Below are 22,779 nucleotides of genomic sequence, written 5' to 3' on the forward strand. Positions count from 1 at the left end.
AATAAAGCAATCCTTTAAAACACCGACTGCTAGGGTAATGAAGTAGTTTGGGTTTTTTATGACTAAAAAGATTAAGGAAGGTATTTTCTTAATATTTTGATGTAGAATACTGAGACTTCCTCTGTGGACTGGTGTGCGTTAGAAAACAAAATATCCCTGCTGTTCTTTCTGTCTGTAAAGCTTACTGTTATATTTGTAAATCTGCATATACAGTCTCAATTATGAGTAATATTTTTTGTGAGAAACTGTATTCAGAATTGTATTCATTCTCCTTCCTCAGTGCATCCATCATAATAATGGGAATAACCACCAAAGGGTGAATATTAACACCAGTCATACAAGTATGCTGCTATCCCTGTGCTCTCTAAGTATACCACTGTTCTGTACAATTATGGCATCAGTAATAGAGCTGGCTAGAAACCTGAAATTTGCCTTTCTGCCCTTTTTTATCTGCATACAGTGCTCCCTTGTCAATTACTTCTTCATCTGTAGCTTGCTTGCATGTTGCGGACTTCTTTCAGAAATTACACCAAGGGGAATTGATGCCTTGGTGAGATGCATTCTTTGAACCTGTAAATCAAATTCTTTCTCTTGGTATCATGCAGCGGTTGCCTTGTTTCATGGTTACTGTTGGGCTACAATCTTACTTTTATAATCGGTGGTCTATGGGCTCAAGAAGCCTTTTTTTTCTTTTCTTTTTGATTTATAAAATAGTAAACCAGTTCAACTTCTTTGTACTTAGAAGCAAAAAATAATTTACACTGGAAAGGACCTCTGGAGGCCACGCGATTTCATTCCACTGCTCAAGCTTCATCACTTCATGAATTTATGTCTGTCTTCATATTATACAAAATGCATCATGTCATAGAGTTGTTTAGTCATACATAATGTGCACTTACTGTAGAGACTTTGCACCGCTACTGTTTTAAGGTGATGTTGCCAACTGGGCCTCTTACTGGCATCTGTTAAGCAATATCTCTGCATCTTCTACCAGGTTGGAGAAAAAAACAAACCAAAACCAATGAACCAAACAAAAACCCCAAAACCAAAGCCAGTCCACAAGCATTTGTTTATGCTTTCAGTATTTTAAAACCATATGAAAGATGCTACTGCATGTGCTATGAATTCATAATTGAAGATGTGTCATTAAGTGATATGTTCAGTGACGTCTAGTATTTCTTTCAGTCCAACATTAATATTAATAATACTGTTTTCTAAAACTTGTGGAGATCTGTTTGGACACCTGTATAATTGCCTGTGATCCTGCCGTAGTTATTATTTAAATCATTTACTACACTTGAGAAGTAGTGTTAGTGTGGTCCTGAGCAATTCCATAATCTGACTTTTAGGAAGTTGGCTGATGCAAAACCATTGCATTTAGAAATGCAATGGATTGATCATGATATTTTTTTCTTTACTGTTCGCATATATATATATGTATGTATATATACAGACACTTTTGGTACAAGTAATGTTGCTGACGTGCACTTAAATTATCCCTAATTCTCTGTGTCTAGCTTTATGCAGAAATTTGTATTTCCTGTCTATAATGGATAGAGCAAGTTTCTGGCTCTGAAGCATTTGTTTTTACCAATGAAACTCTCTCCACATCATGAAGTAGCATGTTTTTACCATAAAATGGTAAGATAATTCAGTTGTAGACCTCGGGAGGTGCCTGTTGCAAGGTGTTGCTCCCAGCAGAGTAAGCCATGGGGGTCTGGGAGGGAGGGAGGCTGCACAGCCCTGGACAGCCTGTGCCACCACTTGCCTGTCCTCCTGGGGAACAGTTTCCCTACGGCTGGTCCCAGCCTAGCTTGTCCTGTCCCTTACTCTCCTGCCATGCCCTGCTGAGAATGGCCTGGCTGCCCAGCAGTCCTTTGTAGGTACTGCGACTGCTGTTAGGTGCGCCCAAGGCCCACCTTGTCCAAGCTGAACCAGCCCTGGTGCTCCAGCCTCTCTGCCCAGGATGAATGCACTAACTCCGACCATTTTGGTTGCTCTCTGCTGAATTCACTCCAATTTACTGATGTCTTTCTTGTACTTGTAGGCCCCAAACTGGACACAGTGTTCTGTATGTTGTCTAATACATTATGTATTTACTATGTTGGCAGCACTCTAGAGGAAAAAATTATCTCTTATGAGTGGTGTTGACAGGACTGTAATTGCTTACCTTTACCTATTGAGGGGGAAAAATAGCTACCAAAACTGGCATAATTAAGTTACATTTATTTTTAAATGCACCTTGTAATCTGTTTCAGAGAAACCAGAACTCTTGTGAAAAGCTTATCAAATGCTCCATCTCTTCAGTCATTTTGGTGTAGGTTTCATATCGAGTTCAGCCTGTTACCTTAGAGCTTTAATGTCACAGTATTCCATATCAGTAAGCTGTTAGAGATTACCTGAGAGAAGAGGTCTTTTTTTTTTTTGTAAAAACATCATTCATTATTTTTTAATTTTAAACCAGAAATGAATAATCTGTAAAGATCAAAACCTGCTCATTTACATTATTTTGTTCTGTCCTGTTAGACTTCCACAGCTTGTTCTGTGAAGTTCTCCGCTGAATACGAGTGAAGTAAGCAGGAACTTACTAAGCTGTCATTTCTTGCTTCTTCAGTCAGAAATATATATTAATTATTCCTGTGCTTTAAAAGAAAGGCCAAATTCTACAACTTACCAAAGATTTCAAGAATGTAAGAGGAAAGTGAATTAAATTCCTTCTCTTCTCCAGGATGTAGGCTGGAATTTATGTACTTATCAATGCAGTTTGAGGTGTCTTGCACAAATTAAAATGTATTCTTTAACAATGGAAATATTCTTTTGACTTTAAAGTGAATAGTTTCTGAATTTTGGGGCTATTAGTTGAGGCTAGTTACAGCTGGAATTTCTTCCTTGACATCACCAGCTCTGCCACAAATCAAAAAATGAGAAATATTCCCCTAACATCTGGAGGTGATGACTGCGGTTGCTGTTTTGGAGCTACATGCATTTTTAAAAAGAAAATAAAATCCAAATCTGTAATTTGCAATAGCAAGTGATGGTATTTGCATTGTTATGCTGTCCTTTTATTGCGAGATGGAAGTATTACCCTTCAGAGTAAACTCTCGGATTAGGTAAGGCTAGTCAGAAAATTTTCCACTTGTGTAGGGAGATACGAATTATTTATTAGTTCTTCTATAAGTCTGTATAATGACCATTCAGAGACTAGAAAAGAAAAAGCCCCTAAACTTCATAGCATGTTAAAAATATTTGCTTAGTAAATTCTTGATAAAATAGAACCAAAATCACCAGATAAATACTGTATTATGAAGACTTTTGCGGTTTTCATGCTTTGTTTTTGGTGGTTATGCATATTGTAATAGCTAGTCTTTCTATATTCTGAGGAAAATCCCACATGGCTTAAAAGTTGTGCAGTAGTCAAGACAACTGGGTAGACCTGTGGAGAAGCTTAAAAACATCACTGATCTTGGAGTGTGATTGTCATTGAAGCTGCAAATCTGTCTACTTCTAAACACTTCTCTTGTACCATTTCCTATCTAAGGAATTATCAAACATAACATTGTATTGATTGGCTTAAACTGATTCTGTAACATCTTTAGCCAGACCTCTTTAAAGTGTCAATCTTTGACCATCACTAGTGTTAGAGATGTGTTGTCTTCAAATGCCATTAGAGGTCATTGTTAACTTTTTGATTAAGGAAAAAAACCATGCCATTTTTGTGTCTATTTTAATATTTTTTTAAAATATTTTTTAATAATAGTTTCCATATTAACATATGTTGATATTTTCTTTTTGATACTAACATCACTTTTTTTTTACAGCTATAAACTGTTTCCTTATGCTGTGAGTGAAAATAAGTTTTCAGTAAAAAGAAGTAAATGTTGGTGATGTTTTTTCAATGCATTTGGATTGTGAGTGTAGAGTAAATTAATGTTAGATTACCATGTTTTTGTCATCTTTTCTGATTGTGATGCTAAAAAGCTTTTAAATTCACCTAATAACTTAGGAGAATTAATTCTTTGGCACCACTTTTATATTACGCTTTTTAGCTTGGTATGTTATGAGGGACATATATATGCCAGGAGTAAATGAATGTTCTCATAAATGTTTGATTCCTAAAGCTCTACTCAGTAGCAATAGACAGAGAAAAAGAGGTATTTTCAGCCGCTCTGAACACATTCATTTTAAGTTTCTACTGAAATATACTAATGATTTATCGGGGAAACAACTCTTCAATTTTGTTCTTGAGGCATGGCACAAAAACAGGAAGTGTGGTGGGTTTTGATATACTACTTGCAACTCATCTTTAGAATTGTTTGATTTAGAGATTTACTTTTGTCCTGATTTTGGCAGGGATAGAGTGAATTTTCTTCCTAGCAGCTGCTATAGTACGGTGTTTTGGATTTAGGATGAGAACAATCTGTTGATAACACACTGATGTTTTCAGTTGTTGCCAAGCAGTCAAGGATTTTTCAGGTTCTCACATTGCCCTGCCAACGAGAAGGCAGAGGGCGCCTGAGAAGTTGGGAGGGGACACAGCCAGGGCAGGCTGACCCCAACTGGTCAATATCCCTTTGTCATGCTCCATATATAACAGGGGGGTGGGCTGGGAGGCAGTTCAGCTCGTGGTCTTGTGGACCGTTGACTTCAGGTGGTGAATTGTGCTGTTCATCACTTCTTTTGTATATTATTATTATCATCATCATCTTCCTTTTGGTTGTTTTTTGTTTTGTCCTATTTAATTGTCTTTATCTCAACCCAGGAGGTTTTTTTCCTTTTCCATTTTCAATTCCCTCCCCCATCCCACTGGGAGGGGGGGAATGAGCGAACAGCTGTGTAGTTGTTCTAGCTGCCTGCCGGGTTAAACCACAACAACTTCTATCTTTGATCCACAGGGAAATTGTAAGAATATCCAAAATAATAGCAGCATTATGCTTTGAAGTATCTGATTGTACAATGTGTTTATTTCAGAAAAGTAATAAAATGTTCCTTGTCTTCAGAATTATATTGGGATTAAAATATTATACATTACATATTAATACTGGATTTTTACTAGAAAGTATGTGGAAGCATGCCTTTTTTTTGGAAAAAAAAAATTAGCCTTTAGATAAAGTGCAAATACTAACTCTGAGGCAGAGATTCATGAACCAGGGCTCACATCCCCAAATCAGGGTTGCACAGAAGAGGGATTTTAGATGTACCCATTTCATTAATGTCCCCTGCTGGTTTATGTAGTCCTTCAGTTTGAGTCCTAGCTGTCAATCTTAGTCCTAGATGCTGCAGACTCGCTGTATGGTGTATCTCAGGTGTGGGTCAGCTCAGGCGTGTTAATTCTACTTCTAAGCCTAGTCTTGGTACCTATGGTGGGTGAGCTGATGCTCTCTCTTCCTTCATAGATGTAGCCCAAAGTAGTTTTTAAACATCTGTTTGTAAGCAATTTGTTTAATCTTGTAGAACCTACTCCTTAGAAGTATTACTACTATTGATGCTAATTAGAATTCTTGTCCATAGTCCTTGGATAGAAAACAGGTACTGAAAGAAAGATGAATGTGAAAGTTTCTTGTAGCATTGATAAGGAAAGTGGTACAGATGATGAGTTTGTAACAGAACTATGAGCAAAGAAGGTACTGGAGAAAAGAACATCAGGTTATGAGCTTTGTTCCCAAATGGTTTTAAATAAATTGCTAACCTTAATTAAGTGACTTACAGAATGTATGCATTCGTGTATTGATGAATCTAGATATCATCTGTCCAGATGCATGTAGGACATTTTGCATTTTTAAATTTCCTTTTGGTCTTTTTTAGGTCCATAATATATTGGCTGAAATGGTCATGGGTGGAATGGTTTTGGAAACCAACATGAATGAAATCGTGACTCAGATTGATGCTCAAAATAAACTGGAGAAATCAGAGGTAAGAGTGATGCATTGTGTAGTTTCTAAACTAAGAACATGGCTGTAGTAAATGCATGCTGTATAATGCTCCTTGTTATTCAGAGGCAAACAGTATATAGCTGTTTGCTTATAATGCTAAAAATTGACAATGTATCATTAGGTTAGGATGTTGTACCTTTCATCATAAATAATAATTGCTTAGAGTTGCTGCTGATTAGTTTTTGCTATTTGTATCATTGTGCAGCGTTGCTATTGAGATACTTCTGTAGTTCTCTTAAGTTTCTATTGCAGAAAGCATTTAATTTCCAGTGTGTTTATTATGCTGGGCTAGTGACTATAGCACTTAAATTAGATAAAGAATCAAATTGTGTATACACAGACTGCATACTCCTGTCCGCTAGTATGTTTCTAGCACCTGAAATAAATGACAACATATTTACTGTCACGATAATACTGCAACACAAAATAATAAATTGGACTGAAATGGACTAGATAGAATTTAAAGCCCAGTTTTAGACCCTTTAAAGTAAGTGGGAATTCTGGCATTTTGGTAATCTGAATATTTGGTCTTCAGTTGAATAGATTCGAGTGAGAAAATGATATTCTGTGTATGCCTGTAACAGTCCAAGCAAGGGATACTTGCATAACTTGTGGGAATCCCTTTTCAATTCAACAATTGTTGAATTTGTGTTTAGGAAAGAAACATAGTCTAAGAAAGGGTTTTAGAATTACTTTAGCTATGACACATGACCAGACATGCCTTGTAAGCCAAAATACTACTAGTACATCATAGCTAAGTCTGTGATTGATTCTTACTGGTGAGAGTAATTCCACTGAAAAACACATCACCTGATTTTCAAAACATAATATTCAAATTTCTAACCAAACCTTTGCTTGAGTTGGAGATTATTTCTAAAGTTGAAGTCAGCTGAGTAGATTGAAATATTGCAGGTGGCATAAATATGAACTAAATGACATTTTAGGAGGAGACCCAGAAAGCTTCCTAGTTTTAACTTAAGTGCAACAAAGAGACAAATGAATTCTTCAGCTTTTTTGTGGTACAATGTATACTGTTCTCCTAATTCTGCAATCTTGCACTACACCATCTCATGTCTTTTAATACATTTAATTGTCTGTTTTGCACAACTTCCAAACTGTATGCAAGCACAGGACAACATTGTGCGAAAAACAGGAAAAAGCTAAGTATGATATGATACAGTGCATAGCAATATACATCCGGAAGATTGTTTATAGATTATAAAGATGTCCAAAATGTTAATTTTAACATTTTTCTGAAACTCAGAATGAGCCATTGATTACAGAGGTGAAAATTTGGAATTATTCTCATAAATATTTTACTATATTTGAATAGCTTCTTTATACATGTATTTTTCTTTATTTGATGGAAAAGTAACAGTGTCCCAAAAGCTGAACTTACTGAGCAGCCATGTTCTACTGTGTGTTATGCATATATCAGTTTTACCTAAAAGCATTTAAGGTATTTATTCTTAATTATGTGAATTCTGTTCCAAATCCACTGTAGACCAGTCCTCTGATTAGTCATCTGAAACACATCAATTCAGTGCAGCCAGCTGCAGTATTTGCTGTTTTCCATTATTCATCAGTAAGTCGTTCTTTCATTTAAGATGCTTTTAGTATAAATAGGTGGTAGAAGATGTAAAAAAACCCCATGTAGAGCTCAGACCATATGCAAGGCAAGTAGCAACTTTTTCCTTTACGTTCAGCAATGAAATATAGAAGGTAAAGAAGTAGCAGTGATAAGTTAAAACACTTGGTGACTTGGATGGAGTAGAACATTTCGCAGTCTACTCGCTGCAAATGCTTTTTGTTGTTGTTAGTTCAGTGACTGTTTTTTTTTTTTCAAATTTAACAGTTATTGTAATGCTGAAATACTTCACAATACCTGGTAACTATTTCCTCAGATCATTAATAATTTCTTTCATGTATATCCACAAAATTTCCTGATTGCTATTTCTTTTCCTTTTGTCTTTTTGATCAACATTGTAAATCTTTCAACATGTATTTTCAAGATACAAGCAAATACAGCTCATGTAAATCAAAATCAGTAATAACTTACTATTTTTGAATGCTGGTCACTAAGAAATCGAAACTAGTGGATCTTCTTAATTTTTTTTTAATTTAAAAAAAATTTAAAATTTAGAAATTATTATTGATATAGTCTGTAGTTCATAAGACTGGCACCTGTGCCACAGCACTCTTGCTTTAGTCTGTTTGGCTTGTTAGACCTCTGTCATAGTTCTTGCATCCATAAAACAGCTGCTTTAAGGTTAAATTGCCTTTTCTTTTATAACTGAAATGATGAAGCTAGTAAAATTGTAACTGAGCTACATTTTCAGAAATATTTTAAATTTTTTATTGTGCCCACCTGGCTTCCCTTAATGTACAAAATTTAGCCATTTGAAATCTTGTATTTTTTCAGTTAGGTATTAGGTTTCTAAACAAGCTTTCAGTTAGAATTTAATGAAGAAGATAGAATGTGTTTATTAAATTCACAAATATATGAGCAAAGTTATCAACTCAAAGAATTTGTTAATGCTTTCAACAGAGAGTAATTGTCTAAACCACTATGAGGGAGTCCCTAGCTTTGATTTCTGATTCAGCTCTTACATTGCGTGGATGGGCTACAATGGAAATTCTATTTCTACCCTGAGAAATGTTGTCTTTAATGCATTTCCCTACCTTTCAGTTTAGTGTTTATCTGTGAATGGATTTCTGGTCAATCTTCCTGAAGCCAAAGGATCATTGTAATTAAGGGAGGGAATTTTTGGGAGAGGGGTCATTGGGATTTTATCCAGAGCCTCTGGAAGTATTGTAGGTAAACCTGGGCTACCTCTTCTCTATTTGGAGTGTTCAACTGCGTGTGATTTAGACTTTTAAGTTGGACCTCATTTTTTCCGAACCTCCTGATCTTTTCTAGCTCTTTCCATTCTTCTCTCTTACAGACCTTTATCTTTCAGTCTCCCAGACAGGACAGGTAGACAAAGGTATTGCTGACTTTCAGAAAAAAAATGTACTTTTAACAAAAAGGGAAAGCAAAATGATGTCAAAGGCAATAAATTATGTAGGCCAGACTCAAAAATTATGTGTTAAAAAATACCCATACTAGTCCTTGTAGCCTACTTTTTGTGCTAGTTTCTTCTTGTAGTTCCCTCATCTTTTTATTGGCTATAGTGTATTTTACTAGCTTTCCATTGACATCATATTTTTTATTTTATTTCTCTTCCTGCGTTTTAGAATTTAACTTTTCTTTGTATCATTGTTTAAGAAACAAAGGAATATTAACAAAAAATACAAAACTAATCTGAATAAAAATTGAACACACAGATAACAATATATGATGTGATGACATAATAGAAATAGCTTCCTTATTGTGAGAACTTTGTACCTGATAATCTAAAATAGGTAGTATGAACTCTTGTTTCACCATTTAGTATTTCCAAATAAAAAAAGAACTTTTACCTGCTTGCAGAGAGAATTTTCAGAATAAGTTTCAGGTGAACAAAATTAAAAAAAAAAAATTACCAGACCCAACAAACTGAAATAGTTTTATACGTACAGAATAAAATTATAAGTGCAATTTGTAAAGATGATGTAGTAATACCAAACCTGATCGTTCAGCCATAACTATATCAAACATAAAATGAGAAAGGCTGTCAGCATGTACGCAACTTCAGATGTACATTTGCTGCACTTGCAATCTGAATCACTGGATTTTGCTTTAAGATACCTTGATAACTGCCGTCATTGAACATGAATATTAGCAAGGAACTGAAAAAGGATATGTTTGAAGTTCAGTTTATGGTCATTATTCCCCATCATTTACTGTTTGAAATATTTAGTTCAGCTCAACGGTTTGAATGCCAGTCAATGTTAGTTGCAGTACTTCAAAATTCATTTCCACTGATTTTAAGTATGTGTGTATTCAAACGGCAGATATTTTAAATAGCTGGAATCTTAAGCAGATTAAGTTTAATTTATGAATAGCTTTGCTCTTTACTTTTTACATGATTTTTCTAGGATAAAGTAATGTAATACTTTTAAGATTTAACAAATATAATTCTGTAATTGGATTTAGTAACACTAAGTTCTAAACCATTAGCTAAAAATATTTTCGGGTAGTATGACATGTTTTACTGAAATTTACGATGCTATAGCACATGAAGAAAATTAAGTAAATTACCTTCCTCTGCCTAATACGTGAACACTTGTAATATATCATCTGTATTGCATTGTAACAGTAGGGAGATTGATTTCAGATTTGGGTTTGGTTTTGGTTGGTTCTTTTTTTTTTATTTGTGCAAAGCTACTTTTCTTTTTCTCTGTTCTGCTCACACATGTTCTGTTTTTATTTTTGGGTCTGGCAATGAAAAACAAATAAACAATTAGTCATTCCCATCCATTATTCTCTTTGTGATTCAAGTGCTTAAAATTTCTAAGAGTACGTCTTAAGTCTTCTTATCTGTTTGGCCTCATTTTGATATACTTGCAGACTTCATTTTGTTTTTTCTCTAATTATGTTCATTTATTTAACATCATAAACAGGGAACATGATCATTCCTTTATATTATGTATTGCATCCTTTCATGATTTCATAACCCTGCTGCTTTGAAGTCATACTTGTTCTGGAAAGAAGCATTGGTATGAAACACCAGCAGCAGAGAGGTCCTAGTACCTCCGAAATATCTGGAAAATGGTGGCTTATTTTGCAAAGCATTAGCCTTCATTATTTTGTTTTCCAGTAGGCTGTATATTTTTATATGTTTATTTTAGTGATAGATAGCTCTCTGTAGAGTTGTTTGGGATAATGGTTCAAATCTTTTTTTTTTAAATTATATATTTGGATATGCATATTAACTATGTTTGTCATGTGCAATACTTTTTCCAAATGATCTGAATTTCTTTTTAAAGAGTAAAACAATGTTTCTGGGATCACTTTCATATAAAGTTATCAGTGGGGCACTATGAGAAAGGATGATAATAAGAATGAAGAAAATCAATTATATTGATAAATAATCATCTAAATGAACTAACAACAGCTCATATGTCTCACTTGATAGACTAGGACCAATAGAATAAAAATTCTTTTATTAACTATGTGTATTTCAGTCTTTAAAATACCATTATTGTTTTGTATATGTGGCATTGCTCTTTCATTCTAAAAGTATATGAACATGTTTACAAGCATTTTTTGCAATAACTGAACCTAAAATTTCAATATAGAGTATTTCAACATTAAAGTACAACTTTCAATAACAAATGAAATAGAGGATACAAAGCAGCTGTGGCAAAAAATATGGTGTATTGGTTTATTGTAATACCAACTGTATGCAATTCGTACTGTTTTTCTGAAATTTCATTAATATGTCTTAAGTTTCATTTTCACTTGCTTAAGTCATTTGCTCGCTGTGACAGACAATTCATCATTCACTGCATGTTTAAAGCTTGCTACGTGTTTTGGTTTTTTTTCAAGTGAAACAGTTTTTTCTTTGCACCTCACCAACTTACCTGCTGAATTATTTGATAAAAAAGGCAGTTGAAACTTGGCCAGTTCAATGATACAGCGATGGTTCTTTTAATCAGGTACCTCTATAAAATGCTTAAATGCACACTGAGCTGGAAATACTTATTGTAGTACCTTTGTGTTTGTAAATGCAGTTCACTTTCTGTAAAAGAAATGATAAATGGAAGAACTGCATACTAGTTCACTGTTTGCCATGTTAAAAAGGAATGCTAAGGCATTTGGTTATAAGTTTAAGTACTTTTCGGTCATTTTATCCATTAGACATTTTTTGTGAACTGTTTATTCTCTCTTAGAAATACTGTATGACTATTGTGCTTGATAGAGTTGACATTAATTGTGATAAATAGCATTCTGCTACGCATATTATGTATACATTGAATTACAAACCCACTTAATATAGAGAATTACAGGAGAAGAGAATATAATAGTTTGAAAATCTCTACTCCAGCATATGATAGTGAAAGATAATCTTGCTGGCAAAAAAGAGGTAATCTGAAATTCACAGTACTTTTGTCAGGGATCTTTGTTGATCCTGATCCTGAATGGTCCTCATGAAATATGACTGTTGGAAGTCGTGACTGTAGAGGGGGGTGGAAGGGCAATGGTCATGTCAATTGTGGTATTTTAAATAATTCTCAATTGTGTCTCCATTGTATCCTATGCCATTGGGGCGGGAGGCAGGGACTGTAAGTCTGTGTAAAGAGGATAGCTGCAGGTAGGTAAAAATAATGACCAGTTCTACTAAAACTTTTATTTGTCCATTAAGAATAATTAACTTCCATTAAATTAGGGTAAGGAATCTCCATCCTAGTCACCTAGAAGGCATCTCTCTCTTGAATTGCCAGCCATGCCTGTTTGTGTGGACCATGTCCATCACTTACGATATTTTTCTGGTTTCCCATTGTTTCAGTTAAAAATTGTATAATTCATTGCTTTTGTTACTACCTTATCAGTATTTTCATCTTCTCTATGGAAAACAGTTTACATTGCCCCACTTTTAGTTTTGCTTAAAGAATATTTCTCCAGTTACTGAATATCGAATTTAAAGGGTAGAACCAAATAAAAAGGAAATGCAATTATTGTTTTATCTGATAAAACTTCACTGGTAGTTACCTTTTTATTTCAATTCGGTATTTCCAGGTTGTCAAATACAAAAGGACGGTGTCAAGTAGCTTCATATCTTCTGCATTGTTTTTTAATAAATAGCAAGAAATTGCAGTGTCTGATATTGCTCCTTTAAGATATTTCAGATTCAGGGATGCACATTTTGGATACTTGTATTTCCTAATACTACTATGTTAGGTCCAGATTTTCCTCATCATGAAGTTATTGGAATTGAAACAGCCTGTGAAGTGAATGACCTTGTAGACTTGATGATGTTAAGAAAAAAAGAAGGAAAAAGAGGCTTTGAAAATACTTTTTTTTTTTTTAACCTTTTTACTTTTACTTAGTCTGTACTTCGGAGAACTAATAATTTAGGTTATGTCAGGGCCAAAGTGAGAGCAAATTATTTGGTTGCATTAGAGATTTAAGATTTCCTGAGCTTTCTTCTCTACCCCCACATACCTTTCCCAACTTTTGACATGTCTCATCTATGAGTGTTTGGCAGAGAGGATGTTATAACAGATGACTCATGGCTTTCTGGTCTTTGTTCCTGGTACTGTGAATCCTCCTGTGACTAAAATCTAGGGATTTATGATGCTTTAGCCTTTCCACATGATATAAAAGAGTTAGTTCAAAATCAGAAACTTTAATCGGTTTTGGCTACGGGTTATGTTTTTGAAGGGAGAAGGCAGCTTTCCAGCCACTCTTCCCCAAGCCTTTAATGTTGCATGAGGTTGTTGTGACCCAAGTGCGTGACCCGGCACTTGGCCTTGTTGAACCTCATAGAGTTGGCCTCGGCCCATTTATGCAGCCTGTCCAGATCCCTCTGCAGTGCCTTCCTGCCCTCAAGCAGATCAACACTCCCACTCAGCTTGGTGTCGTCTGTGAATTTACCGAGGATGCACTCAATCCCCGCGTCCAGATCTTAATAAAGATATTAAAGAGAACCAGCCCCAGTACTGAGCCCTGGGGAACACCACTTGTGACAGGCCACCACCTGGATTTAGCTCCATTCGCCACAACTCTTTGGGCCAGGCCACTCAGCCAGTTTTTTACCCAGCAAAGAATATGCCCATCCAAGCCACGAGCAGCCAGTTTCTCCAGGAGAGTGCGGTGGGAGACAGTGTCAAAAGCCTTACTGAAGTCCAGGTACACAAGATCCATAGCCTTTCCCTCATGCACTCAGCGGGTCACCTTGTCATAGAAGAAGATCAGGTTAGTCAGGCAGGACCTGCCTTTCATGAACCCATGCTGACTGGGCCTGATCACCTTGTTGTCCTGTATGTGCCACGTGATGGCGCTTGAGATGATCTGCTCCATAACCTTCCCCAGCACTGAGGTCAGATTGACAGGCCTGTAGCTCCCCGGATCCTCCTTCCAGCCCTTCATGTGGATGGGCATCACATTGGCTAACCAGTCAACTGGGACCTCCCCAGTTAGCCAAGACTGCTGATACATGATGGAAAGTGCTGTGCCAGCTCCCTCAGAACCCTTGGGTGGATCCCATCCGGCCCCATAGACTTGGGTGTGTCTGAGTGGAGTAGCAGGTCGCTAACCATTTTCCCTTGGATTATGGGGGTTTCATTCTGCTGCCCGTCCCTGTCTTCCAGCTCAGGGGGCTGGGTACCCAGAGAACAACTGGTCTTACTGCTAAAGACTGAGGCAAAGGAGGCGGCTTTTCCTCAGCCTTTGTCATTATGTTTCCCCCCTGCATCCAATAAAGGATGGAGATTCTCCTTAGCCCTCCTTTTGTTGCTAATGTATTTATGGAAACAGTTTTTATTGTCTTCCATGGCAGTAGCCAGATTAAGTTCTAGTTGGGCTTTGGCTTTTCTAATTTTCTCCCTGCATAGCCTATTGATGTCTTTGTAGTCCTCGGGAGTTGCCTGCCCCTTCTTCCAAACGCCATAAACTCTCCTTTTTTTCCTGAGTTCCAGCCAAAGCTCTCTGTTCAGCCAGGCTGGTCTTCCCTGTCAGCTCGTCTTTCAGCACATGGGGACAGCCTGCTCCTGCGCCTTTAAGATTTCCTTCCTGAAGAATGGCCAGCCTTCCTGGCCTCCTTTGCCCTTCGGGACTGCCTCCCAAGGAGCAGTCTTGGCAAGCCTGCCAACCGGACTCCTAAACAGGCCAGATTCTGCCCTCTGGAAATCTAAGGTGGCGGTTCTGCTGACCTCCCTCCTTACCTTTCTGAGAATCGAAAACTCATGTCATTTCACAGTTACTATGACCAAGATAGCCTCCAACCTTCACAACACCCACAAGTCCTTCTCTGTTTGCAAACAACAGGTCCAGTGGGATGCCTTCCCTAATTGGCTCCCTCACCAGCTAGTTCAGGAAGTTAGCTTCCACACACTCCAGGAACCTCCTGGACTGTTTCCTCTCTGCTGTATTGTATTTGCAGCAGATGTCTGGTTAAGTTGAAGTACCCTCCGAGAACAAGGGCTAGTAATCATGAGACTTCTCCCAGCTGCTTATAGAATATTTCCTCTGCCTCTTCATCCTGGTTGGATGGTCTGTGACAGACTTCCACCATGATATCTGCCTTATTGGCCTGATTCTTTGGCCTTGATTCTTACCCATAAACACTCAAAACTATCATCACCATCATTAAGCTGTAAACAATCAAAACCCTCCTTAACAGAGGGCTATCCCATCACCTCTCCTTCCTTGCCTATCCCTTCTGAAGAGTTTGTAGCCATCCATTGCAGCAGCCCAGTTGTGAGAGTCATCCCACCATGTTTCTGTGATGGCAGCTATATTATAGTTTTCCTACTGCACAACTGCTTCCAGCTCCTTCCTCTTTGTTGCCTGTACTGTGTCCATTGGCATAGATGCACTTCAGTTGGGCTGCTGATCCCTCCACCTTTTTGTGGTAATTTCCACTAATTGTGCTCCTGATCCCTTAACCAGTCATCCCAAGGCCTTGAAGTCTCTCTTGATTGCCCTGGGACTTGTTGCAACTTCATTGCTGCCCACCTGAAAAATCAATAATGGATAATAATCTGAGGGCTGTACCAGGGTAGGAAGCTTTCTCTTCACATCTTTAACCCTGGCCCCAGGGAGGCAGCACAGTTCCCTGAGAAGTGGGTCCGGTCTGCATATTGGGCCTTCTGTTCCCCTCAGGAGTCTCCTGGGACAATGACCCATCTTTCTTTCTTTATGGAAGCAGTTTTCATGCAGGGCATAGGCTGACTTAACCTCAGCGACACCTCAAAGCTTGTCGACCCATTGTCCTCCTTGTTATTTGGTTCCACTTGCACAGCCTCATACCTGTCATGCAAGGGCAGCTGGGAACGTGGGAAGATCACAGGGCAGACATGCCTGCTGCGCCAGGCAGGCACTTGTTGCCATTGCCCCCTATCCCTTCAGTCACTGTGCTCAGCCAGGCGGAGAGAGGACAGGGCATCCTCTGTATCATGCATCCTGCCTGTCAGCCCTGTCCCAGGGAAGGGAAGGTGTGGTTCCAGAGTTTGTCTGTCTCTCGCACTCCTTGGTGCTCCTCAGCCTACTCACATGCTCCCGGAGCTCTGTCATTGACTGGAGGAGTGATGTCCTACAGGTGTGCTCACTGCTGCTGTCCTGTACTGGCATAAAAGCAGGGCGCAGCCTGCAGCCTGGCACCTGGGTGGCTGCGTTGGTTGTTGGTGGGTGCTGCGTTTAGAGAGGCCATGGCTTTCTGTCAAGTGAATACTGTTGTGCCCTGGTCGACCTGGCAGAGCTTAGCGCCTGCTGCACAAGCTGCCGTGCTGTGCCATGCCGTGCCCTTTCTGATGTGCCATGCCCTGTTTGCCCACCCCGGTTGCTGGTGCTCCAGAACGGCTTTTCATATATATATACACACACACACACACACACACACAAACACGTACCTGTGTGCGGGTGGCGCTTGGCTGCCGTTGCTCTTGGCCCCACGCTGGTCTCATCAGCTGCTGTCGCATGAGCTGCGGGGTCCTGGCAGCTTTCTCGGCTCCCCCTGAGGATCCCCAGTTCAGGAAACCCCCTCTGCACCATGCTAGAGAGCTCTGCCGTGGATCCTGCTAGCACCGGAGCTGCTTGCCTCAGCAACTTTGAGCAGTAATAATCTACCAACACTATTTAATAATCAAATATGACACAAACTTTTCCAGAAGTTTTTCTTATTTGTTTTGCTCTGTTTCTTGCACAGAATTATTTTATCTGCAAATGCACTGGTTTCTTCAGTCTTTGGCACTCTTATAATGAAAGACCTTCCATTTCTACAGGTTTGGTCTTTGTTTAACCAGTTCTTGGCACATTGCTTTGTTTCTTGTGGATTGCTCCTTTTTACTGGGTCTGCAAGACAACACTCTCTAAAACTGTAGTAGTTCTGAAAATCACTTTGTGGTTTTTATTCTTTTTGAATATTTTTAATCCTACTTTTAAAACATCAAGATAAAAAGGGATTATTTTTTTTTAACTTATTCACAAAATTGGGAATGTGATGTCTTTTTTTGCAAATAAGAGCTCTGTGGGGTTTTTTTTCCCCAGCAAGAACAAAAATGATTTTTACATTTTCATGGCAAGGCTGAAGTAAAACCACACAGATAATTCTAAATACACATAGAGAACCTGAACTTTTAGGAGAAACATTTCCATACTTAAAATGAATAGTACGTTTTCTACACAGCATCAAATACAGTAACAATTACTGGCCTTTTTTAACAGTTGTTAAAATAACAAGGTTTTGAAGAGCTGTTCTTCAGAAGCAATGGGGAAAGATCATGTTCAGTCTGTCTTTAGACCTCTGAGCTGTAAATCATCTTTGTTAGCATTTCAGTAATATAGCCTAATGTGTAAACTTGGCAGTTATTTTATCTAAAAGGCAGAACTGAATGGAACTCAGTAATGAACTTCTATATTGTAAAATGTGTGTATTTATACAGAAAGGCTTTGGCTTTAAATGAAGAGAGACTACATACAAAATAGGTACTTCAATGTTTAATTTGGCATAACCAGGTTACTAGGTAATGTTCCAGTGTGCCCGCGGGCTGCAGATAAGTTAGCGTATAACTAGATACTGTGGGATAGCAGATTACTACTTGGTCTGTAGAAATTATCTCTCTGCATGCTGTTTATCACCCAGAAGTGCAAGATGTTTATCCTTTTCATTTTAGGCTAAACCACCTTGAAATACCTTACATGTATATATATATTCATTCAGATAAGTAATATGGTTGAACTGACATTCAGTAACTTGTTACTTTGAGGTTATGTATTCTGAATCTGTAACTAATGTTAGTCAACTGTGAACCATGTGAACTTTTAGAATAGGTAAGAGACAAAGACAGCACATTGGGCTGTAAATACCTCAAGATTGTGTGTTCTATAACTTACACATTACACGCGCTTGGATAAGCCTCCTATTCCTCCCCACATACTTTTCCATCAAGTTGACATTACATGTTTTACCATATAAAAAGGAACGTGTGAACTGTTTTCTCTTTCTGGTTTAATATTTCCAAATAACCCATTTCATTCCAAACACAATTACCATCTGGTCTTTCTAATTGTGTAACCATGGAAATACTTGAAAAGTTAGTTGTCTGTGTATATTGCTAGTGAATCTTCTTGTTACCAACTTTGCCTGACTTGCATTTTTCCTCACTTTATACACAGGCTGGTTTAGCAGGAGCTCCAGCCCGGGCTGTTTCAGCTGTAAAGAATATGAATCTGCCAGAGATCCCAAGAAATATTAATATTGGTGACATCAGTATAAAAGTGCCAAACCTGCCCTCTTTTAAATAACATGGCTACTCCAGGTAAAACCAAGGAAGAAATGTGATAGAGATTTACCACATAATCGTTTACTAAATAAATGACATGTGTAACTTACTATTTGGATTCAACTCAAGGTACTGTATAGACATAATTTGAAAAAATCAGTGTGTGGAGTTGAATGTTGCTTTTTGTCTTGTTTGTGAAATTAAAGGAAATGGGTAGTTCCTGTGTGATTTCTAAATTACATTCCTATGCCCTTGTAAGGCATAACACTGTGTCTCGGCTGCTGCAGTATTTTGGGAAAGTATTTAAGATGTTCTTTACTTTGTATAACCTATAATGCTGAGTTTTTTGTATATTCACTAAAGTCTATAATTAGTGCATTCCTTAACTACTACTGCTGTTTGCAATGATTATTTAAGACTTTAATGCAAATGTTGCATGGAAACGTTAAACTCTTGTTTGAATAAAATCATAACAAACTGGACTTCTAAATACATGTTTGTCTGAAATTTACTCTGCAATAAATTACATTATTTCCTATTCGTGAAGCCAATTGACTATATATAAATACTGTTGTAGCAAGCATTAATGTTGTAGTTTAATCTCTGAAAGAATTACATGGGTGTATTGTGTTGAACATACTGGCTCTTTACATTCCTCACAAAAGCTGTTCGTTATTATTCTGAAGGAAAAACTGCCTTTACTGAAGATCCGATGACTTCTGTTTACATATAGATGTTGAGAAGATACTTACACAATCTGATAGACTTTCCCTGATGGTCTGACTTTGTTTTGGGAAAAAGGATCTCTGCAGTTGCTGTGTGTGTTGTGAGAAGTACAGAATGAGCTGAGGAGATTGAGCAGCTCAGAACTGTAAATGTGAGTGTATCAAGTAATGCGATAAAGAAAGGCTCTCTGGAAAGATAAATGAGGATACTTTAATAGGGTCTCTGTGCCTAGTGACATTTGTGATTCTCTACTTCGAGAATTAGATTTATGAGATATTTAGTATTGTCAAGACCTCAGAAAATCTAAGTGCTATCACCTCTGTGTAAGTTGCTCAGCTCTTAAACTCTTTCATGATTTAAAAAAAATAAAAGGGGGGGGGAGTGACTGGTTTTTATAATCATGCTGTTAAGCTCTGTGTGATGTACAAGTCTGTTTAAGTGAATAATAAAAATATCATTGGGATATTTAAGAATTCCTGTCAAGTTTTCTTCTCAAAAAAAGTATGCAGTTAATACTATATATGAAAATACAATAATACTGTATCAAGGACAATGCATTTCAGGACTAGTCTGAGAGGTCCTGCATTACCTCAGAAATTTGGATTTGATGTAAACCAAGCATTCTTTTCCCTTGAGTTGAATGTTAAGACACACCCCATAGGATAAACTTAGAATCGCATAACATTCTGTGTTTGATCCATAGTAACTATCACTGGTGCCTTTGGAGACCATTTGAGAGAGAAAAAGAGGGAGAAATTACTTTTGAAGCAGAAAATCTGATACAATACAATGTATTTTACTATATTTCTTAAGGGAGGAAAAAGAAACTTCATGTTTATTGTTCATATTACGTTTAATAGGCATTAATTAACACTATTTTATAAATGCTTTTGAAAACAGAATTGCCCTCTCCATGCTTCTTGAAAAGAATATGTATTCTTCCAAATCAACTTTCTTAGTTTGAGGGTGCAGGAAATTTCAGGTGGGGTTTAAGTAGAAAACTGCCACTTTCTCATTTTCACTGAAGAAATTGAGGGAATGAAACGTGCAGCACTTTTTTCCCCCCTATGAAGTAGGGTATTCTTTAGTATTCCCAAGTTAGGCAGCTTAGCTACTACAAATCTGGACCTGTTACAATTTCACCTGCTTTTGCCAACTTTTGTTTTTCTGCTTAATGCATAGACCATGTGACATTCAAAGATGTTGAAAATTTTCCACACTGTTCCCCCTATGAGGATTTAGTTAGTGCTGCTGCAGAAGGATAAATAGGAAATTTTGAAACATTTGGTACTCTGACCTATAGAGTTCTGGCTATTTGTGAAAGGAGCTCACAATTTCAGAAATTCTTCCAAGTCCTCTATTTTTTGTCTCACTTTATTTCCCTCTGGTTCATTTTCAGATTTGTAAGCTTATATAGGTAAAACATCTTTCATTCCTCACCAAGAAATCTTTTCTGGATTTATTTGAATCAAACATTTTTCCAAATCCTTAGAGAAATTATGTCAGAGATGCATCTTGACATGAAGCATATTTCAGATTAATTTCTCACCTCTTATCTGTCAATAGCCAGGCTTTTGTTCAATTTAGTGAACTAGATCTTAGGTCTTAACAATTATATGACTGTTTTAAAGCCTTATTTTTTTATTTTTTTTAGCTTTGTGTTTTGCATTACTGTTGTTTATACTACTTTCTGGCTTCTGCCAGAAAGGATTATTCTCTGGACAGCTCTTCCATAGACACCAGACTTTTCAAGAAGCTTCTCTGTTTGTGACTGGCCAGCAAATACTTAATGCAATGTGACTAACAACTGGAGCTTCCTTACTCAGAAAATCCTTGGATGGGAAGACATTCTTTATCAGATTTTTCACAGTAAAATTGCACTCCTTTCAAAGATTAGTTCTTGCTTGCACACAGGAGGGATACTACTGTACAGAAAGCCTGAGTGGTAGTATTTTTTTCTTAAATAAAAGCAGATGGTATGACAATGTGGGCTTCCTCAGGGTAGCTGAACCTGTCTATTTGCCTCTACCCTGCTTTAGTTTGCCAGGGTAGATATTGTCCTCTTACCATGTCATTTCACATTGCCAGACATTAAACTAAAACCAGTTAGAGGAACATGGGATTCTTGATTGATAGAATGATGGAAATGGTCCTCTTACTCTTGACCTTCTAGGGCTTGCCATCTATTGCAGATACTCAGAGGTTTCTGATCTGCTTCTGTTTATCCCCTTCACAAGAATGATGCGCCTTTTGCATCCTTCTCCTCTTTCACCAGTGTCCTCTTAACTACTGCTTAGGATTTAAAATAGAAATAAGATGTGGGATGTAAATTATTAAACTCTTGATTACAAATTTAAATGTTTTTAATGTTTTTGTAACTGCAAAAAAATCCTCTTAAGAGATACATATGTGTGTGTGTACATATATATACATAAAACATCAGTCTTTTGTGCTAATTGTTAGAAGAGCTCATCCTGAGCTGCAGAAGCCAGGCAACTAATTTGCAATACTCTGCCTCCATAGGACCTACCTTTTAAGTGATGTTCACCGGGGTGCCAGTGTGTGTAAATGAAGTACTGTATTTCTGAGAACTGCAAATGAAACATTAAACAGTAGCTGAGACTATTCGGTACATAGGTATCTGACCTCGTGTTGGATTCCCACATTAGGCTTTCTTTCCTATTCAGTTCAGTTTCTCTGCTAGTGAAATTCTCTGGGGAGAAACCTTATCATGTGATCATAGCAATTTAACTGTAGTAAGTATTATCTGTACTACTTTTTGAAAGTCCTTGATAAATGATGCACAGAGGTAATTTTAAGGAGACTATGTAACATTAATAATATGAATTAGTAATTAAACTTTCAGGATGTCTTAACTAATCTATTTTTCCTGCATTTCCCCACGCTTTCTGTTTTTTTTATATTCAGAAAGTCCCTGTATCACTCACAGGTGGTTGTTTGTCTCAATATTCCAGAAGATAAGTATTTTCAACGTCTGTTTGTATTCTGGGGATGCAGGGTGAAGTGCCCTCAGGAAGCAAGCTTCAGGCTTGGCTGTAGTGGCTCTTCAGATTGCTTGTCTCCAGACTGTGACTGTCTCTGTTATTTTGAATTATGCCTTTCAAATTCAGAGATATTTATTGCAAAACTGAGTAATGGGGAGAAAATTAAGTCTGATTAGCCCATGAGAACAACTGCTAATTCTGGCAAGTAATTTTTTTGTCTTTGAGAAGAAAAATTCTTTTCTGGGGTACAGACTCCCTCTCAAATATTGAGAGGAAAGGTATTGGAAGCATTTTCCTTTCAGAAGCCAAAGGCTTTCTCTGAGGGCCCATGTGGAGCAGACAGATGATTTTCTTCCTTCTTGCAAGATGGATTCTTGTAAACAAACGGAGAAGGGGCACGAAGGATAAAAGTTCCACAGAGTGAGTGGGCATTCCTAGCTGCCTCCATAGACTTGGCACAGAGCAGCTCGTTTTCCCACTGGGGCAGGGGCAATGAGTACTGCTAAAACAACTATTTTGACTTTTTTTCCACTATAAGAGAAGTATCTAATGTTGGAATCAGCTGTGAATGCTGTCTGCGGTATTGACAGCACAGACAGTACAGGTTACTGTGTCGATGCAATCCCCTCTCCTCCCTGAATAGCGAAGCACTGTTTTGAATATATTTTGTGAAGAAAATTTTACAACATTACAAGTGTATACAAAATTTCTTCTCCTAAACAGATGTTGCTGCTCTGATTTATTCTGCT

At 37.4% G+C, this 22,779-nt stretch overlaps 1 protein-coding gene across 2 annotated transcripts in view; it reads left to right on the top strand.

Annotated features, from left to right (window-relative positions):
- The window catches only part of AP3S1 (adaptor related protein complex 3 subunit sigma 1), a 37,401-nt gene extending 18,276 nt beyond the window's left edge, over positions 1-19,125 (top strand). The window contains exons 5-7 of one of the 2 annotated variants that reach the window (XM_075739381.1): positions 5,803-5,910; positions 18,193-18,335; positions 18,986-19,125. In XM_075739381.1, the coding sequence (XP_075595496.1) occupies positions 5,803-5,910; positions 18,193-18,321 (237 nt within the window). In that variant the 3' untranslated portion in view covers positions 18,322-18,335; positions 18,986-19,125. Of the gene's footprint in view, positions 1-5,802; positions 5,911-18,192; positions 18,790-18,985 lie in introns of those variants that run through there. The other variant, XM_075739380.1, reaches the window with a different exon arrangement.
- Positions 19,126-22,779: the final 3,654 nt, after the last annotated feature.

Source organism: Balearica regulorum, chromosome Z, assembly GCF_011004875.1.
Source record: "Balearica regulorum gibbericeps isolate bBalReg1 chromosome Z, bBalReg1.pri, whole genome shotgun sequence".
NCBI classification, from domain to species: Eukaryota; Metazoa; Chordata; class Aves; order Gruiformes; family Gruidae; genus Balearica; species Balearica regulorum.